The following is a 20,789-nucleotide window of genomic DNA, read 5'->3' on the forward strand; positions in this document are numbered from 1 at the left end:
TGTGCTATTTAAGAAACTATTAATCCACAACGGAATAGGAAGAGAATATTCCGTGCCACCCAGCCAAATTGGAGTTGATTACAACGCAAAGACCGTCAATAACCCTACAGAACTGGGAGAAAATGGCATGCAGTATAAAGCCATGGAATGCGTTGATTCATGGCAGGGTAGCCTAGTGGTTAGAGGAGGCGGGGTAGCCTAGTGGTTAGAGGAGGGAGGCAGGTAGCCTAGTGGTTAGAGGAGGGAGGCAGGTAGCCTAGTGGTTAGAGGAGGCGGGGTAGCCTAGTGGTTAGAGGAGGCGGGGTAGCCTAGTGGTTAGAGGAGGCGGGGTAGCCTAGTGGTTAGAGGAGGCGGGTAGCCTAGTGGTTAGAGGAGGCGGGGTAGCCTAGTGGTTAGAGGAGGCAGGGTAGCCTAGTGGTTAGAGGAGGCGGGTAGCCTAGTGGTTAGAGGAGGCGGGTAGCCTAGTGGTTAGAGGAGGCGGGTAGCCTAGTGGTTAGAGGACGCAGGTAGCCTAGTGGTTAGAGGAGGCGGGTAGCCTAGTGGTTAGAGGAGGCGGGTAGCCTAGTGGTTAGAGGAGGCGGGTAGCCTAGTGGTTAGAGGAGGCGGTGTAGCCTAGTGGTTAGAGGAGGCGGTGTAGCCTAGTGGTTAGAGGAGGCGGGTAGCCTAGGGGTTAGAGGAGGCGGGTAGCCTAGTGGTTAGAGGAGGCGGGTAGCCTAGTGGTTAGAGGAGGCGGGTAGCCTAGTGGTTAGAGGATGCGGTGTAGCCTAGTGGTTAGAGGAGGCGGTGTAGCCTAGTGGTTAGAGGAGGCGGTGTAGCCTAGTGGTTAGAGGAGGCGGTGTAGCCTAGTGGTTAGAGGAGGCGGTGTAGCCTAGTGGTTAGAGGAGGCGGTGTAGCCTAGTGGTTAGAGGCGGCGGTGTAGCCTAGTGGTTAGAGGAGGCGGTGTAGCCTAGTGGTTAGAGGAGGCGGTGTAGCCTAGTGGTTAGAGGAGGCGGTGTAGCCTAGTGGTTAGAGGAGGCGATGTAGCCTAGTGGTTAGAGGAGGCGGTGTAGCCTAGTGGTTAGAGGAGGCGGTGTTGCCTAGTGGTTAGAGGAGGCGGTGTTGCCTAGTGGTTAGAGGAGGCGGTGTAGCCTAGTGGTTAGAGGAGGCGGTGTTGCTTAGTGGTTAGAGGAGGTGGTGTTGCCTAGTGGTTAGAGGAGGCGGTGTAGCCTAGTGGTTAGAGGAGGCGGTGTAGCCTAGTGGTTAGAGGAGGCGGTGTAGCCTAGCCTAGTGGTTAGAGGAGGCGTTGTAGCCTAGCCTAGTGGTTAGAGGAGGCGGTGTAGCCTAGTGGTTAGAGCGTTGGACTAGTAACCAAAAGGTTGGAAGTTCAAATCCCCCAGCTGACAGTGGGTTAACTGCCCCTGAATTGTTCCTAGGCCGTCATTGAAAATAAGAATTTGTTCTTAACTGACTTGCCTCGTTAAATAAAGGTAAAATAAATTGTCCACTTACAATGCATTTATTCATTCAAAACTCCACCCTTTCCTACCACCAGCTGTTGCACTCATAATTTCCGTTGTGAAAATTTGACACATCTCCGGACCTGTAGATTTACCATTACGTTAGAGCACCAAGATTACCATTTTTGAGTTTGATTTGTTAATATCGAGCCTTAGGTCTGTTGCTGGATAACAACAGATTGAGTTAAATTAACTGTTATTTTATTCCACTACTGTGTTACAATGATTCTGATCTACTTCTTTCTGATTCTGATCATTTTGCTTCTTTTCTCTTGGATCAGATTTTTCTATGCTTTCACAACTGGTATCAAATGCACAATTTTTTCATTGCCAATCACTGATTTCACTAATGTTCCTTGTCTCTTCTTCTTCTCTCTCTCCTTTCTGCAACAAGCACTCCTATCTGGACAGGGAAACATCCCTGATTCTGAAAAATATAGCCGGAAAACCCTCTCACTTGCTGACCAAGGTGACTGTCTTTCTCCTCCGCTTGTCTCTTCGTCCTGCATGCAAATCAAGCTATTCTCTCATTGGTGTCTTATTAGCCACACCCTCCATGCAACAATGAAACCCCTCCCTCTCGTGATGTCATACCCTCTGGTTGTTTAATAGATGGGTTTTTATTTTCTATAAGAGGGTTATTTCTATACACTAGAAGTTCCAAAACTGTTTCACTTGGGGTCCCCCTTCCAGCATTGGGGAACATCTCGCCTGACCCCCGACCCCTGACCCCCGACCCCACCTCGTCTATTTCTATTTGAACAAGCACCGTTCGTGACACAAACTGTTGGTGGAGAGAACAATTTGCCAGGTTTAAAGCTTATTTCCTGCAGTTCTACACATGTTGTCATGGTGGAGAGAACAATTTGCCAGTTTTAGAGCTTATTTCCTGCAGTTCTACACATGTTGTCATGGTGGAGAGAACAACATTTGGCAGTTTTAAAGCTCATTTTCTTGCGATTTGATTCATTTTGCCATGTCTAATGTGTATTCAACTATCTAAGGGCTAAAAACTTGTAACACGTTTATAAATATCTCTCTAAGGTCTGTAATGGCTGACAAGAGGAACTGATGATGTAATACCTCGTTTAGAAAACACCTTGTGCGTTCTACTATTATACCCTTCAGGAAGTACATTTTTAAAGCCGAATTGAGTTCCTTTTAAAATAAAACACATGGGGGAGGAGGACCCCCTGCTATAGAGTAGGATTATCCAGTGTCTCTAGACTAGTTATTATAATGTGATAGTGTAGTGATGACCTCTACAGACCATGAGAGGGAGACGGTCATTTTCCCCAAGCATCCTCCTGCATGTTGCATGCGATCCCTCTCTTCTTCCCCTGTCGCCCTCCTCATGATAGCTACCCCTCCTCTTCCTGATGGCTCCCCATCCTTTAAGATGACTAAACTGCTTGGAAACATAGTATTTAGTATTTAGCTAAAGGTATGGACATGAACACTGTCTGAACTCGACTGACCCAGCCTCCCAAACCAAGTCAACGTCTAGACTGACCCAGCCTCCCAAACCAAGTCAACGTGTCTGTCTGGACTGGAGATATGGAGATGAAGAACACATGGAAACAGAGAACCAGGATATGGTGATGTAGAACACATGGAAACAGAGAACCAGGATATGGAGATGTATATGATGATTTGGAGTTAAGTCAGTTGGACTAATAGGACTATAGAGTTTACGTAGGGTCACAGTTAACGTGTTTCAGGTAAGGTGTCAGAACAGAAGCATAGCCTGACTCCAGGTCAGTCCTGGCTCTATATCCAACTCCTGGTTCCAGGTCAGTCTGTGCTCTATATCTGACTCCTGACTCCCGATCAGTCCTGGCTCTATATCCGACTCCTGGTTCCAGATCAGTCCGTGCTCTATATCCAACTCCTGGTTCCAGGTCAGTCCGTGCTCTATATCCGACTCCTGGTTCCAGATCAGTCCGTGCTCTATATCCGACTCCTGGTTCCAGATCAGTCCGTGCTCTATATCCAACTCCTGGTTCCAGGTCAGTCTGTGCTCTATAGCCTGACTCCAGATCAGTCCTGGCTCTATATCCGACTCTTGGTTCCAGGTCAGTCCGTGCTCTATAGCGGGGCTCCTGCTGTATGGTCATTGTCATGCCAAACAGTCTGGCCCCACCGCAATCTCCAAATGGGATCACTCATTTATATATCTATATTATTATTATAGTAGACTATGGTCAAAGTTGACATGTAACAGGGCAAGGGTCAGATATGGACAAAATATAATATTGCAATATTTTTACTGATCTAACAAACTTCGGTCAACATTTACAGTGCCGTCAACAGTAAATAGTGGTTACTTCTCAGAAGGTATTAAATTGTCAAGAGGATTAAAACAAGGTTGTCCACTATCGGCATATCTATTTATTATGGACTTTAAAATGTTAGCTATTAAAATCAGATCTAACAAATGTATCAAGGCATTAGAATACAGGGCTTAAAAACAGAGGCGTCATTGTACGCTGATAATTCAGATTTTCTTCTAAATCCACAATTTGCATCCCTGCACAGCCTCATAGAGGATCTAGATACTTTGTCTAAGCTCTCTGGATTAAAACCAAATTATGATAAGTAAATAATAAGTAAATTATCTCACTCCAATACATTTTAATAGAAAGTTTGCAACAACAAAAAATAAGATCTTGCTACCGTGGAAAGGACCTTTCTATTTGTGGAGAGTAACTATACAACAGCACTAGTTTCTCCAGACTGTACTAGTTCCTCCAGACAATAACTATACCAGTTCCTCCAGACAATAACTATACCATTACCAGTTCCTCCAGACTGTACTAGTTCCTCCAGACTGTACTAGTTCCTCCAGCCTGTACTAGTTCCTCCAGGCAGTACTAGTTCCTCCAGACTGTACTAGTTCCTCCAGACAGTACCAGTTCCTCCAGACTGTACTAGTTCCTCTAGACAGTACAAGTTCCTCCAGACTGTACTAGTTCCTCCAGACTGTACTAGTTCCTCCAGAATGTACTAGTTCCTCCAGAATGTACTAGTTCCTCCAGACTGTACTAGTTCCTCCAGACTGTACTAGTTCCTCCAGACTGTACTAGTTCCTCCAGACTGTACTAGTTCCTCCAGACTGTACTAGTTCCTCCAGACTGTACTAGTTACTCCAGACTGTACTAGTTACTCCAGACTGTACTAGTTACTCCAGACTGTACTAGTTACTCCAGACAGTACTAGTTCCTCCAGACTGTACTAGTTCCTCTAGACAGTACAAGTTCCTCCAGACTGTACTAGTTACTCCAGACAGTACCAGTTCCTCCAGACTGTACTAGTTCCTCCAGAATGTACTAGTTCCTCCAGACTGTACTAGTTCCTCCAGACTGTACTAGTTACTCCAGACAGTACTAGTTCCTCTAGACAGTACAAGTTCCTCCAGACTGTACTAGTTCCTCCAGACTGTACTAGTTCCTCCAGAATGTACTAGTTCCTCCAGACTGTACTAGTTCCTCCAGACTGTACTAGTTACTCCAGACAGTACTAGTTCCTCTAGACAGTACAAGTTCCTCCAGACTGTACTAGTTCCTCCAGACATTACTAGTTCCTCCAGAATGTACTAGTTCCTCCAGACGGTACTAGTTCCTCCAGACTGTACTAGTTCCTCCAGACTGTACTAGTTACTCCAGACTGTACTAGTTACTCCAGACTGTACTAGTTACTCCAGACTGTACTAGTTACTCCAGACAGTACTAGTTACTCCAGACTGTACTAGTTACTCCAGACAGTACTAGTTCCTCTAGACAGTACTAGTTCCTCCAGACAGTAACTATACCAGTACTAGTTCCTCCAGACAGTAACTATACCAGTACTAGTTCCTCTAGACAGTACTAGTTCCTCCAGGCAGTACTAGTTCCTCCAGACTGTACTAGTTCCTCCAGACAGTAACTATACCAGTACTAGTTCCTCCAGACAGTACTGGTTCCTCCAGACGGTACTAGTTCCTCCAGACGGTACTAGTTCCTCCAGACGGTACTAGTTCCTCCAGACGGTACTAGTTCCTCCAGACGGTACTAGTTCCTCCAGACAGAACTAGTTCCTCCAGACAGAACTAGTTCATCCAGAAAGAACTAGTTCCTCCAGACGGAACTAGTTCCTCCAGGCGGAACTAGTTCCTCCAGACGGTACTAGTTCCTCCAGACGGTACTAGTTCCTCCAGCCGGTACTAGTTCTTCTAGACGGTAGTTCCTCCAGACGGTACTAGTTCCTCCAGACAGAACTAGTTCTTCCAGGCGGTACTAGTTCTTCCAGACGGTACTAGTTCTTCCAGACGGTACTAGTTCTTCCAGACGGTACTAGTTCCTCCAGACGGTACTAGTTCCTCCAGACAGTAACTAGAACAGGACTAGTTCCTCCAGACCGTACTCTCGCTCCCTCACTCTCTCGCTCCCTCTCTCTCTCGCTCCCTCTCTCTCTCGCTCCCTCCCTCTCTCGCTCCCACTCTCGCTCCCTCCCTCGCTCCCTTCCTCCCTTCTTTCCTCACTCTCTTGCTCCCTCTCTTGCTCCCTCTCTCGCTCTCTCCCTCGCTCTCTCCCTTGCTCTCTCCCTTGCTCCCTCCCTCGCTGCATCCTGCCTCAGAGCTCCAGCATGTCAGTGATACCTCACTGAGAAACAGCAGTCGACAGACTCCATTCAGCCATCCTCCCCTACTCTCCACCCATCCTCCCTTACTCTCCACCCAACCTCCCCTACTCTCCACCCATCCTCCCCTACTCTCCACCCATCCTCCCCTACTCTCCACCCATCCTCCCCTACTCTCCACCCATCCTCCCCTACTCTCCACCCATCCTCCCCTACCTTCCAGCAGCCGACAGACTCCATGCAGTCATATTAATATTCCACTTCTCCCCTGCATCGTGAGTCAGTACAAAACGTTACCCGTTGCCCCAGCAACCCAGATACTGACGGAAAAAGACAACTTGAAAAAGGATTACGTACTGTAAATAGGTTGGAGAACTGTCTATCATGAGGCGCAGCCGTCTGACAGACTGACACCATTTAATGTTGTGACGGTCCCTCGTCACGTTCAGTGTGTCTGATGTGAATGGTAATAAATCACATGGAATCTCCTCTCATATAAAGCTCTTCCTGTCACCCCCCCCCCCCCCCCCCCCCCCCCTCCATTTATATTTATGTTAATGCCGCAGTTGCTAGGGCAGCCATGCAAAATGAGGGGGGGGGGGGGGGGGGGGGGTTAGGGTGCTGCTAGTAAGAGGCTTGGGCCTTAATTCTCTCCCATTCTATCCTTCCCCTACACCCCACCTGTCCCCTCACTCAGCTATAAAATGGCATAGTTAAAACCACCAGAATCCCCTTGGTTAAAGGGTGGAACCACCAGAATCCCCTTGGTTAAAGGGTGGAACCACCAGCATCCCCTTGATTAAAGGGTGGAACCACCAGAATCCCCTTGGTTAAAGGGTGGGACCACCAGGATCCCCTTGGTTAAAGGGTGGAACCACCAGAATCCCCTTGATTAAAGGGTGGAACCACCAGAATCCCCTTGGTTAAAGGGTGGGACCACCATGATCCCCTTGGTTAAAGGGTGGAACCACCAGAATCCCCTTGGTTAAAGGGTGGAACCACCAGAATCCCCTTGATTAAAGGGTGGAACCACCAGAATCCCCTTGGTTAAAGGGTGGGACCACCAGGATCCCCTTGGTTAAAGGGTGGAACCACCAGAATCCCCTTGGTTAAAGGGTGGGACCACCATGATCCCCTTGGTTAAAGGGTGGAACCACCAGAATCCCCTTGGTTAAAGGGTGGAACCACCAGAATCCCCTTGATTAAAGGGTGGAACCACCAGAATCCCCTTGGTTAAAGGGTGGGACCACCAGGATCCCCTTGGTTAAAGGGTGGGACCACCAGGATCCCCTTGGTTAAAGGGTGGAACCACCAGAATCCCCTTGATTAAAGGGTGGAACCACCAGAATCCCCTTGGTTAAAGGGTGGGACCACCAGGATCCCCTTGGTTAAAGGGTGGAACCACCAGAATCCCCTTGATTAAAGGGTGGAACCACCAGAATCCCCTTGGTTAAAGGGTGGAACCACCAGGACCCCCTTGGTGAGGACAGCGCTGTCAGGGATTATGTTCTGATGGAGAGAGAGGGATAACAGTCTCTGTGTGTATACGTGTTGGTACAGCCAGTCCCTCCTCCCTCCCACCATGTCAGATCCTCTCCTGTTCTCAGTTTCTGTCAGGACTCTCTGACAAGGTGCTTGTCTGAGTGGGCAGTCCCACTACAACAGGTTTTCAACCGGCTTGGAATAGATTCAGATGATCCGTCTTCTTATTAGTCTTATCGATGTCTGTGATTGGAAGCTCCTCATCTGGCAGTAAAAAGGACAGGAAGAAACTAACAGGATTGGTTTATTAACTACGGGACAGGAAGAGACTAACAGGATTGGTTTATTAACTACGGGACAGAGAGACCAACAGGATTGGTTTATTAACTACGGGACAGAGAGACTAACAGGATTGGTTTATTAACTACGGGACAGAGAGACTAACAGGATTGGTTTATTAACTACGGGACAGAGAGACTAACAGGATTGGTTTATTAACTACGGGACAGGAAGAGACTAACAGGGTTGGTTTATTAACTACGGGACAGGAAGAGACTAACAGGATTGGTTTATTAACTACGGGACAGAGAGACTAACAGGATTGGTTTATTAACTACGGGACAGGAAGAAACTAACAGGATTGGTTTATTAACTACGGGACAGGAAGAGACTAACAGGGTTGGTTTATTAACTACGGGACAGGAAGAGACTAACAGGATTGGTTTATTAACTACGGGACAGAGAGACTAACAGGATTGGTTTATTAACTACGGGACAGAGAGACTAACAGGATTGGTTTATTAACTACGGGACAGAGAGACTAACAGGATTGGTTTATTAACTACGGGACAGAGAGACTAACAGGATTGGTTTATTAACTACGGGACAGGAAGAGACTAACAGGATTGGTTTATTAACTACGGGACAGGAAGAGACTAACAGGATTGGTTTATTAACTACGGGACAGGAAGAGACTAACAGGATTGGTTTATTAACTACGGGACAGAGAGACTAACAGGATTGGTTTATTAACTACGGGACAGGAAGAGACTAACAGGATTGGTTTATTAACTACGGGACAGGAAGAAACTAACAGGGTTGGTTTATTAACTACGGGACAGGAAGAGACTAACAGGATTGGTTTATTAACTACGGGACAGGAAGAGACTAACAGGATTGGTTTATTAACTACGGGACAGGAAGAGACTAACAGGATTGGTTTATTAACTACGGGACAGAGAGACTAACAGGATTGGTTTATTAACTACGGGACAGGAAGAGACTAACAGGATTGGTTTATTAACTACGGGACAGGAAGAGACTAACAGGATTGGTTTATTAACTACGGGACAGAGAGACTAACAGGATTGGTTTATTAACTACGGGACAGGAAGAGACTAACATGATTGGTTTATTAACTACGGGACAGAGAGACTAACAGGGTTGGTTTATTAACTACGGGACAGGAAGAGACTAACAGGATTGGTTTATTAACTACGGGACAGAGAGACTAACAGGATTGGTTTATTAACTACGGGACAGGAAGAGACTAACAGGATTGGTTTATTAACTACGGGACAGGAAGAGACTAACAGGATTGGTTTATTAATTACGGGACTTTGTTGTTGTTTTTTACTGTGAGAAGTCCTGTCTGCTTCGGTTGTTTGGAGGAAGTGCTTTGGACCTGAAAGGACTGAAAAGACTGCTGCTACAGATTATATTGCTACTTCACTTCCTGTGATATTCTTCTGACGGAGAATACAGATCCTGTAATCTACTGTGGACACAATTGGTTCAAAATGTAGCTTTCAATCCAAAATGCTAATCTGGCTGTGTACGAAACAACGGGAGGATTATATATAACAGCAGCCATCGCTGAAAGACGAGGCATTGTTCTGACAACAACGAGACAGATTATTTTATTTTTTGACCCGAACACTCACTACCGTTCTCTACCTTCTAGAAACCTTGAAATATACGTTTTTATTTCTCCATAAAGGAACGCAGAAAAACGGTCTGTTTTTAGAGTGAGCATGGCGTCTTGTTGGAGAAGCCAGGTAAGTGGGAGAGCACCGGAGGAGTGGGGGGGTTCCCACCACTCTAGACAAGGGAACAAGAGGAAGAGAGAGGGGGGGGGGGGGGGGGGCAGGTACCTCAAGACTACTCTCCTGTAGCCCTGCTGTTCCTTGTGTGCACCTGTGTTGTTGTTTGTCTGTATTAATGTGTGTGTGTGTGTTTCCGTAGGAAGAACAGGCTGCCAAGACCAAGGCAGAGAAGATCCGTGTGGCTCTGGAGAAGATCAAGGAGGCCCAAGTTAAAAAGGTGAGTTATCTTCCTGTCTGTCTCCTCTGTTACTATCTATAACATAACAGGTGAGTTCTCTTCCTGTCTGTCTCCTATGTTACTATCTATAACATAACAGGTGAGTTATCTTCCTGTCTGTCTCCTCTGTTGCTATCTATAACATAACAGGTGAGTTCTCTTCCTGTCTGTCTCCTCTGTTACTATCTATAAGTGGGTCAGGCCAGTGTTAAACAGCTCTACTCTGTTTCTGGGTCAGGCCGGTGTTAAACAGCTCTACTCTGTTTCTGGGTCAGGCCAGTGTTAAACAGCTCTACTCTGTTTCTGGGTCAGGCCAGTGTTAAACAGCTCTACTCTGTTTCTGGGTCAGGTCAAGGCCGGTGTTAAACAGCTCTACTCTGTTTCTGGGTCAGGCCGGTGTTAAACAGCTCTACTCTGTTTCTGGGTCAGGCCAGTGTTAAACAGCTCTACTCTGTTTCTGGGTCAGGCCAGTGTTAAACAGCTCTACTCTGTTTCTGGGTCAGGTCAGGCCGGTGTTAAACAGCTCTACTCTGTTTCTGGGTCAGGCCGGGCCAGTCTTAAACAGCTCTACTCTGTTTCTGGGTCAGGCCAGTGTTAAACAGCTCTACTCTGTTTCTGGGTCAGGCCGGTGTTAAACAGCTCTACTCTGTTTCTGGTTCAGGCCAGTGTTAAACAGCTCTACTCTGTTTCTGGGTCAGGCCAGTGTTAAACAGCTCTACTCTGTTTCTGGGTCAGGCCGGGCCAGTGTTAAACAGCTCTACTCTGTTTCTGGGTCAGGCCGGGCCAGTCTTAAACAGCTCTACTCTGTTTCTGGGTCAGGCCGGGCCAGTCTTAAACAGCTCTACTCTGTTTCTGGGTCAGGCCAGTGTTAAACAGCTCTACTCTGTTTCTGGGTCAGGCCAGTGTTAAACAGCTCTACTCTGTTTCTGGGTCAGGCCAGTGTTAAACAGCTCTCCTCTGTTTATCAATCTTACTCTCTATGCCACTCTGCGTAATGTAATGGAATAACCCTTCTGGAGTTAAGCCCGTATCTGAGCTGGTGGATTAGCGAACGGCCCGGCTGGGCTTTAATACGGCCTGCTCTGCCCTGCCTGCTGTGGGACGTGAAGGGAGAGTGGCGCTCGCCACCTGTCAGACTGACCGGACAATTACTTGAAGAAAACACTCAGGCGTTGGGTCACCTGTTTTACCATTCTGAGCTTGTGGCCCGTGAGTGAATGAGTGTGTGTGTGTGTGTGTGTGTGACCTGTGAGTGAATGAGTGTGTGTAGGGGGAAGTGTTTGTGTGTGAGACCTGTGAGTGTGTGTAGGGGGAAGTGTGTGTGTGTTTGTGTGCACTTGAGAGAGAAAGTAGTCCGATTGCCACACTAATCCCGTAGCGCCACCCGCAGGTCTGGCAGGAAGGAGGGTCAGTCACTTCCTACTAGGCTGCTGTAGGTGTCGTCCCATGGCTGCTGAGAGAACTGGGGGTTAACAGCAGAGAGAAAACACGCGCTGCTTTTATCACTGTTTCTATTTCTGCATTTTAAACACTGGTTCTAGGCACTTTGTGATGTATAAAGGGCTTTATAAATACATGGGGATTTGACCCCTATACAGATACAAGTAGCCACGCAGAGATCACACGCGCGCAGAGATCACACGCGCGCACGGATCACTGTACCTGCAGGCTTCACTGTCCCAATAATTACAGAGGACACTGTACCTGCTGACCCCACTGTCCCAATAAGATGTTGTGTCAGTAATCAATCTGATTCAGTGAGTAGTAACCAGAGTGACATCATGTTCTAATCAATCTGATTCAGTGAGTAGTAACCATAATGACATCATGTCCTAATCTATCTGGTTCAGTGAGTAGTAACCAGAATGACATCATGTCTGTCATGTACTGTCATGTTGTGTCTTGTTTCTGTCCTTTCCTTTCACCCTGTCTCCCTCTGCTGGTCGTACTAGGTTACCGTTTCTGTCCCTCTTTCCCCCAGCTGTTCCTTGTCTTCTCTGACTACCTCATTCACTCCTTTTCCCACCTGTTCCCTTTTTCCCTCTGATTAGGTCCCTATATCTCTCTCTGTTTCTGCTCCTGTCTTTGTCGGATTCTTGTTTGTGTGTCTCATGCCTGAACCAGACTATCATCGTGTTTGCTGCAACCTTGTCCTGTCCTGTCGGAATCTACCTGTCCATCTGAGCCCACGTGTGTTCATCATTAAAGAAACTCTGTTTGTTAATTCGCTTTTGGGTCCTCATTCACGCACCTGACAGAAGAATCCGACCAAGAATGGACCCAGCGACTTTGGATCCTCTCCACTCAGCCGTCGAGATCCAGGGAGCGATGCTAGGCAGACACGAGCAGGAATTGTCTGCTGCTCGACATGCCGTTGAGACCCTGGCCACCCAAGTCTCCAACCTCACAGAACAGGTTCACCATCTCCGCCTCGATCCACCGGCCACTTCCAGGGCTTTCGAATCTCCGGAGCCCAGAATCAATAACCCGCCGTGTTACTCTGGGGAGCCCACTGAATGCCGCTCGTTCCTCACCCAGTGTGATATTGTGTTTTCTCTCCAGCCCAACACTTACGCCAGGAGCACTGCTCGTGTCGCCTACGTCATATCTCTCCTTACTGGACGGGCTCGTGAGTGGGGCACGGCAATCTGGGAGGCAAGGGCTGAGTGTACTAACCAGTATCAGGACTTTAAGGAGGAGATGATACGGGTTTTTGATCGATCTGTTTTTGGGGAGGAGGCTTCCAGGGCCCTGTCTTCCCTATGTCAAGGTAATCGATCCATAACAGACTACTCTATTGAGTTTCGCACTCTTGCTGCCTCCAGTGGCTGGAACGAGCCGGCTTTGCTCGCTCGTTTTCTGGAGGGTCTCCGCGCAGAGGTAAAGGATGAGATTCTCTCCCGGGAGGTTCCTTCCAGCGTGGATTCCTTGATTGAACTCGCTATTCGCATTGAGCGACGGGTTGATCTTCGTCACCGAGCTCGTGGAAAGGAGCTCGCGTTCTCCGTTGCCCCCCTCTCCGCATCACTACCATCTTCCTCTGCCGGCTCGGGTGCTGAGCCTATGCAGCTGGGAGGTATCCGCATCTCGACTAAGGAGAGGGAACGGAGAATCACCAACCGCCTCTGTCTCTATTGCGGTTCTGCTGGTCATTTTGTCACTTCATGTCCAGTAAAAGCCAGAGCTCATCAGTAAGCGGAGGGCTACTGGTGAGCGCTACTACTCCTGTCTCTCCTTCAAGATCCTGCACTACCTTGTCGGTCCATCTACGCTGGACTGGTTCGTCAGCTTCCTGCAGTGCCTTAATAGACTCTGGGGCGGAGGGCTGTTTTATGGACGAGACCTGGGCTCGGGAACATGACATTCCTCTCAGACAGTTAAGGGAGTCCACGGCCTTGTTCGCCCTGGATGGTAGTCCTCTCCCCAGGATTCAGCGTGAGACGCTACCTTTAACCCTCACTGTTTCTGGTAATCATAGCGAAACCATTTCTTTTTTAATTTTTCGTTCACCTTTTACACCTGTTGTTTTGGGCCATCCCTGGCTAGTTTGTCATAATCCTTCCATTAATTGGTCTAGTAATTCTATCCTCTCCTGGAACGTCTCTTGTCATGTGAAATGTTTAATGTCTGCTATCCCTCCTGTTTCCTCTGTCTCTTCTTCACAGGAGGAGCCTGGTGATTTGACAGGGGTGCCGGAGGAATATCACGATCTGCGCACGGTGTTCAGTCGGTCCAGGGCCACCTCTCTTCCTCCACACCGGTCGTATGATTGTAGTATTGATCTCCTTCCGGGAACCACTCCCCCCCGGGGTAGACTATACTCTCTGTCGGCTCCCGAACGTAAGGCTCTCGAAGATTATTTGTCTGTAGCTCTTGCCGCCGGTACCATAGTCCCCTCCTCCTCTCCCGCCGGAGCGGGATTTTTTTTTGTTAAGAAGAAGGACGGGTCCCTGCGCCCCTGCATAGATTATCGAGGGCTGAATGACATAACAGTGAAGAATCGTTATCCGCTTCCTCTTATGTCTTCAGCCTTCGAGATCCTGCAGGGAGCCAGGTTTTTCACTAAGTTGGACCTTCGTAACGCTTACCATCTCGTGCGCATCAGGGAGGGGGACGAGTGGAAGACGGCGTTTAACACTCCGTTAGGGCACTTTGAATACCGGGTTCTTCCTTTCGGCCTCGCTAACGCTCCAGCTGTCTTTCAGGCATTAGTCAATGATGTCCTGAGAGACATGCTGAACATCTTTGTTTTCGTTTACCTTGACGATATCCTGATTTTTTCACCGTCACTCCAGATTCATGTTCAGCACGTTCGACGTGTCCTCCAGCGCCTTTTAGAGAATTGTCTTTTTGTGAAGGCTGAGAAGTGCTCTTTTCATGCCTCCTCCGTCACATTTCTCGGTTCTGTTATTTCCGCTGAAGGCATTAAGATGGATCCCGCTAAGGTCCAAGCTGTCATTGATTGGCCCGTCCCTAAGTCACGCGTCGAGCTGCAGCGCTTTCTCGGCTTCGCGAACTTCTATCGTCGTTTCATCCGCAATTTCGGTCAGGTGGCAGCTCCTCTCACAGCCCTTACTTCTGTCAAGACGTGCTTTAAGTGGTCCGTTTCCGCCCAGGGAGCTTTTGATCTCCTCAAGGATCGTTTTACATCCGCACCTATCCTTGTTACACCTGACGTCACTAGACAGTTCGTTGTCGAGGTTGACGCGTCAGAGGTGGGCGTGGGAGCCATTCTTTCTCAGCGCTCCCTCTCTGACGACAAGGTCCACCCATGCGCGTATTTTTCTCATCGCCTGTCGCCGTCGGAACGTAACTATGATGTGGGAAACCGCGAACTGCTCGCCATCCGGTTAGCCCTAGGCGAATGGCGACAGTGGTTGGAGGGGGCGACCGTTCCTTTTGTCGTTTGGACTGACCATAGGAACCTTGAGTACATCCGTTCTGCCAAACGACTTAATGCGCGTCAGGCGCGTTGGGCGCTGTTTTTCGCTCGTTTCGAGTTCGTGATTTCTTATCGCCCGGGCTCTAAGAACACCAAGCCTGATGCTTTATCTCGTCTCTTCAGTTCTTCAGTAGCCTCCACTGACCCCGAGGGGATTCTCCCTGAGGGGCGTGTTGTCGGGTTGACTGTCTGGGGAATTGAGAGGCAGGTAAAGCAAGCGCTCACTCACACTCCGTCGCCGCGCGCTTGTCCTAGGAACCTTCTTTTCGTTCCCGTTCCTACTCGTCTGGCCGTTCTTCAGTGGGCTCACTCTGCCAAGTTAGCCGGCCACCCTGGCGTTCGGGGTACGCTTGCTTCCATTCGCCAGCGTTTTTGGTGGCCCACCCGGGAGCATGACACGCGTCGTTTCGTGGCTGCTTGTTCGGTCTGCGCGCAGACTAAGTCCGGTAACTCCCCTCCTGCCGGCCGTCTCAGGCCGCTTCCCATTCCCTCTCGACCGTGGTCTCACATCGCCTTAGATTTTGTCACCGGACTGCCTTCGTCAGCGGGGAAGACTGTTATTCTTACGGTTGTCGATAGGTTCTCTAAGGCGGCTCATTTCATTCCCCTTGCTAAGCTTCCTTCTGCTAAAGAGACGGCACAAATCATCATCGAGAATGTTTTCAGAATTCATGGCCTTCCGTCAGACGTCGTTTCGGACAGAGGTCCGCAATTCACGTCTCAATTTTGGAGGGAGTTTTGTCGTTTGATTGGGGCTTCCGTCAGTCTCTCTTCCGGCTTTCACCCCCAGTCTAACGGTCAAGCAGAACGGGCCAATCAGACTATTGGTCGCATCTTACGCAGTCTTTCTTTTCGCAACCCTGCGTCTTGGTCAGAACAGCTCCCCTGGGCAGAATACGCCCACAACTCGCTTCCTTCGTCTGCGACCGGGCTATCTCCTTTTCAGAGTAGCCTCGGGTACCAGCCTCCGCTGTTCTCATCTCAGTTCGCCGAGTCCAGCGTCCCCTCCGCTCAGGCTTTTGTCCAACGTTGCGAGCGCACCTGGAAGAGGGTCAGGTCTGCACTTTGCCGTTATAGGACGCAGACTGTGAGGGCTGCTAATAAGCGTAGAACTAAGAGTCCTAGATATTGTCGCGGTCAGAGAGTTTGGCTCTCCACTCAGAACCTTCCCCTTAAGACGGCTTCTCGCAAGTTGACCCCGCGGTTCATTGGTCCGTTCCGTATTTCTCGGGTCATTAATCCTGTCGCAGTTCGACTTCTTCTTCCGCGATACCTTCGTCGCGTCCACCCGGTCTTCCATGTCTCCTGTATCAAGCCCGTTCTTCGCGCCCCCGCTCGTCTTCCCCCCCCCCCCCCCCCCCATCCTTGTCGAGGGCGCACCCATCTACAGGGTCCGTAGGATTTTGGACATGCGTCCTCGGGGCCGTGGTCACCAGTACCTCGTAGATTGGGAGGGGTACGGTCCTGAGGAGAGGAGTTGGGTTCCCTCTCGGGACGTGCTGGACCGTGCGCTGATCGATGATTTCCTCCGTTGCCGCCAGGCTTCCTCCTCGAGTGCGCCAGGAGGCGCTCGGTGAGTGGGGGGGTACTGTCATGTACTGTCATGTTGTGTCTTGTTTCTGTCCTTTCCTTTCACCCTGTCTCCCTCTGCTGGTCGTACTAGGTTACCGTTTCTGTCCCTCTTTCCCCCAGCTGTTCCTTGTCTTCTCTGACTACCTCATTCACCCCTTTTCCGACCTGTTCCCTTTTTCCCTCTGATTAGGTCCCTATATCTCTCTCTGTTTCTGCTCCTGTCTTTGTCGGATTCTTGTTTGTGTGTCTCATGCCTGAACCAGACTATCATCGTGTTTGCTGCAACCTTGTCCTGTCCTGTCGGAATCTACCTGTCCATCTGAGCCCACGTGTGTTCATCATTAAAGAAACTCTGTTAATTCGCTTTTGGGTCCTCATTCACGCACCTGACAATGTCCTAATCTATCTGGTTCAGTGAGTAGTTACCAGAGTGACATCATGTCCTAATCAATCTGATTCAGTGAGTAGTAACCAGAATGACATCATGTTCTAATCAATCTGATTCAGTGAGTAGTAACCAGAATGACATCATGTCCTGTGTCAGTAATCAATCTGATTCAGTGAGTAGTAACCAGAGTGACATCATGTCCTAATCAATCTGATTCAGTGAGTAGTAACCAGAATGACATCATGTCCTAATCAATCTGATTCAGTGAGTAGTAACCAGAATGACATCATGTCCTGTGTCAGTAATCAATCTGATTCAGTGAGTAGTAACCAGAATGACATCATGTCCTAATCAATCTGATTCAGTGAGTAGTAACCAGAATGACATCATGTCCTGTGTCAGTAATCACTCTGATTCAGTGAGTAGTAACCAGAATGACATCATGTCCTAATCAATCTGATTCAGTGAGTAGTTACCAGAATGACATCATGTCCTAATCAATCTGATTCAGTGAGTAGTAACCAGAGTGACATCATGTCCTGTGTCAGTAATCACTCTGATTCAGTCAGTAGTAACCAGAATGACATCATGTCCTGTGTCAGTAATCAATCCGATTCAGTCAGTAGTAACCAGAATGACATCATGTCCTGTGTCAGTAATCAATCTGATTCAGTGAGTATAAACTGTTTACCTGCTGTACTCACCCTGTGTATTGTCCTCTAGCTGGTGACTAGCTTTTACTGAACCATCATATTGGACACTATTGGTCTGTTTGTCAGATGTGACCAACACTTCTGTGAAAAGTGTCTTGGACTGACAGCTTTGTCTAGTGTTTGCCTTGCCGGTGATCAACTCGTGTGGATTATTCTAGATTTCTTCTCATTCCAAAATAGGAATCTAACCATTCCTGTGTCTCCTCCCCTCTAGCTGGTGATCAGAGTGCACCTGTCAGACGAGAGCTCTAAAACCATGATGGTGGACGAGAGACAGACGGTCAGACAGGTTCTGGACAGCTTGTTGGACAAGTCCCACTGTGGCTTCAGCCCCGACTGGTCCCTGGTCGAGACCATCAACGAACTGCAGATGGGTAAGTGGAGCAGGGCACACACATACACACACACACACACACACACACTCACTCACACACACGCTCACACACACACACAGATCATTTCTCATCAGCTGCTTCTCTGACGTTGGTCTCTGGTTTGATTGTATTTGTTTTATCCTCGCTGATTAATTAGCATCAGACACAGAAGAGTTGATTTTCTGAAATGCCACCCGTAACTCTGGCCTAAGGGGATTTACTAGCCACTGCCATCCTGTCTGCGTGTGGCTTTGTTATAAGCAGTAGGGGGGGTGGGCCACAACTACAGGGATGAAAAGATTAAACTTTAATGGCTTAGAATATGAAAACTCCCCAGATGGAGGTCATTGACATTCTGCAGCAGAGAGGGTTGGTGGCTGTTGAGAGGGGCTGTTAGGGAAATGGACCACCCTCCCTCCTCTAGGTGTCAGCCTTGGTTTCTCAAATGACTGCCTCGCCTGGTTCACCAACTACATCTCTGATAGAGTTCAGTGTGTCAAATCGGAGGGCCTGTTGTCCAGACCTCTGGCAGTCTCTATGGGGGTGCCACAGGGTTCAATTCTCGGGCCAACTCTTTTCTTTGGAAATATCAATGATGTCGCTCTCGCTGCTGGTGATTCTCTGATCCACCTCTACGCAGACGACACCATTCTGTATTCTTCTGGCCCTTCTTTGGACACTGTGTTAACAAACATCCATACGATTTTCAACAACATTCAACACTCCTTCCGTGGCCTCCCAACTGCTTTTAAATGCTAGTAAAACTAAGTTCATGCTCTTCAACCGACTGCTGCCCGCACCTTCCCGCCCGTCCAGCATCACTACTCCGGACGGTTCTGATTTAGGCACTTTAGTTTTGCCAGCCTAATCTCAGGAGTTGATAGGCTTGAAGTCATAAACAGCGCTGTGCTTCAAGCACAACGAAGAGCTGCTGGCAAAACGCAGGAAAGTGCTGTTTGAATGAATGTTTACGATTCTGCTGCCGCTCTATCAAATCATAGACTTAATTATAACATAATAACACACAGAAATACGAGCCTTAGGTCATTAATATGGTCGAATCCGGAAACGATCATTTTATCTAACGGGTGGCATCCATAAGTCTAAATATTCCTGTTACATTGGGTGGCATCCATAAGTCTAAATATTCCTGTTACATTGGGTGGCATCCATAAGTCTAAATATTCCTGTTAGATTGCACAACCTTCAATGTTATGTCATAATTATGTACAATTCTAGCAAATTAGTCCGCAACGAGCCAGGCAGCCCAAACTGTTGCATATACTCATAGACTCTGCGTGCAATGAACGCAAGAGAAGTGACACAATTTCGCCTGGTTAATATTGCCTGCTAACCTGGATTTCTTTTAACTAAATATGCAGTTTTAAAAATATATACTTCTGTGTATTGATTTTAAGAAAGCCATTGGTGTTTATGGTTAGGTATAGTCGTCCAACGATTGTGCTTTTTTCCGCGAATGCGTTTTTGTTAAATCATCCCCCGTTTGGCGAAGTTGTCTGTGATTCGTTGATAAATTAGCAAGCACCGCATCGATTATATGCAAGACAAGGACAAGCTAGATAAACTAGTAATATCATCAACCATGTGTAGTTAACTAGTGATTATGTGAAGATTGATTGTTTTTTATAAGATAAGTTTAATGCTATCTAGGACCTTACCTTGGCTCCTTGCTGCACTCGCATTACCGGTAGTCAGCCTGCCACGCAGTCTCCTCGTGGAGCGCAACGTAATCGGCCATCATGCCGATTGTTATGAAAACTTGAAATGGGCCTAATTCATAGGCCATGCCGACCTCTACTCTACACCCCATGTAAAGCAGATTAATGTGCTGAATTTAGAAAGTTATTTGGTCACTTTAGTGTGATACAAACCAAAACATATAAGCCTAGGAGCTAGGTTACATGAGAGACTATGATTAGAAAAAGTGATTGTTTCCAATGCTGGGCTAATAATGTCACCCATCAGACTATTCTTGAATGGGCTGTAATCCCCTGGGGAGGGTACATTTAGGATGTTGGGGAATGGGCTGTAATCCCCTGGGGAGGGTACATTTAGGATGTTGGGGAATGGGCTGTAAATCTCCTGGGGAGGACAGATTTAGGATGTTGGGGAATGGGCTGTAATCCCCTGGGGAGGGTACATTTAGGATGTTGGGGAATGGGCTATAAATCTCCTGGGGAGGACAGATTTAGGATGTTGGGGAATGGGCTGTAATCCCCTGGGGAGGGTACATTTAGGATGTTGGGGATTGGGCTGTAAATCCCCTGGGAGTGGTGTAAAAGATGGTTGATGGTTCATTCTGTAATGTTTTAATAGTCTAATGGCCTGAGGTTGTAGCTAATCCAACAGATTAGTTTAGGGGGTTTTACCATTCCATTTACAATAATTCATGTCTTTATTATTTTACTTTCTGTAGATGGTCATCAGAATGAAACTCGCAACTCATATTCTATTTTTATGTTGAATATGTCCAGAGTATGGGGAATATGTCCAGAGTATGGGGAATATGTCCAGAGTATGGGGAATATGTCCAGAGTATGGGGAATATGTCCAGAGTATGGGGAATATGTCCAGAGTATGGGGAATATGTCCAGAGTATGGGGAATATGTCCAGAGTATGGGGAATATGTCCAGAGTATGGGGAATATGTCCAGAGTATGGGGAATATGTCCAGAGTATGGGGAATATGTCCAGAGTATGGGGAATATGTCCAGAGTATGGGGAATACGTCCAGAGTATGGGGAATACGTCCAGAGTATGGGGAATACGTCCAGAGTATGGGGAATACGTCCAGAGTATGGGGAATACGCCCAGAGTATGGGGAATACGTCCAGAGTATGGGGAATACGCCCAGAGTATGGG

General features: G+C 47.9%; 1 protein-coding gene across 4 annotated transcripts in view; it reads left to right on the forward strand.

The window, feature by feature from the left end:
- The window catches only part of LOC110502196 (ras-associated and pleckstrin homology domains-containing protein 1), a 166,092-nt gene that overhangs the window by 97,442 nt on the left and 47,861 nt on the right, over positions 1 to 20,789 (forward strand). For 3 of the 4 annotated variants that reach the window (XR_005038903.1, XR_005038902.1, XM_036959495.1), the window contains exons 6-8: positions 1,891 to 1,965; positions 9,840 to 9,917; positions 17,747 to 17,906. Coding sequence is in view for 2 of the 4 variants with exons in the window: in XM_036959495.1 (XP_036815390.1) it covers positions 1,891 to 1,965; positions 9,840 to 9,917; positions 17,747 to 17,906 (313 nt within the window). In the remaining 2 variants the exon portion in view is untranslated. The remainder of the gene's footprint in view (positions 1 to 1,890; positions 1,966 to 9,839; positions 9,918 to 17,746; positions 17,907 to 20,789) is intronic. The other variant, XM_036959496.1, reaches the window with a different exon arrangement.

This window comes from Oncorhynchus mykiss, chromosome 22, assembly GCF_013265735.2.
Source record: "Oncorhynchus mykiss isolate Arlee chromosome 22, USDA_OmykA_1.1, whole genome shotgun sequence".
Lineage (NCBI taxonomy): Eukaryota > Metazoa > Chordata > Actinopteri > Salmoniformes > Salmonidae > Oncorhynchus > Oncorhynchus mykiss.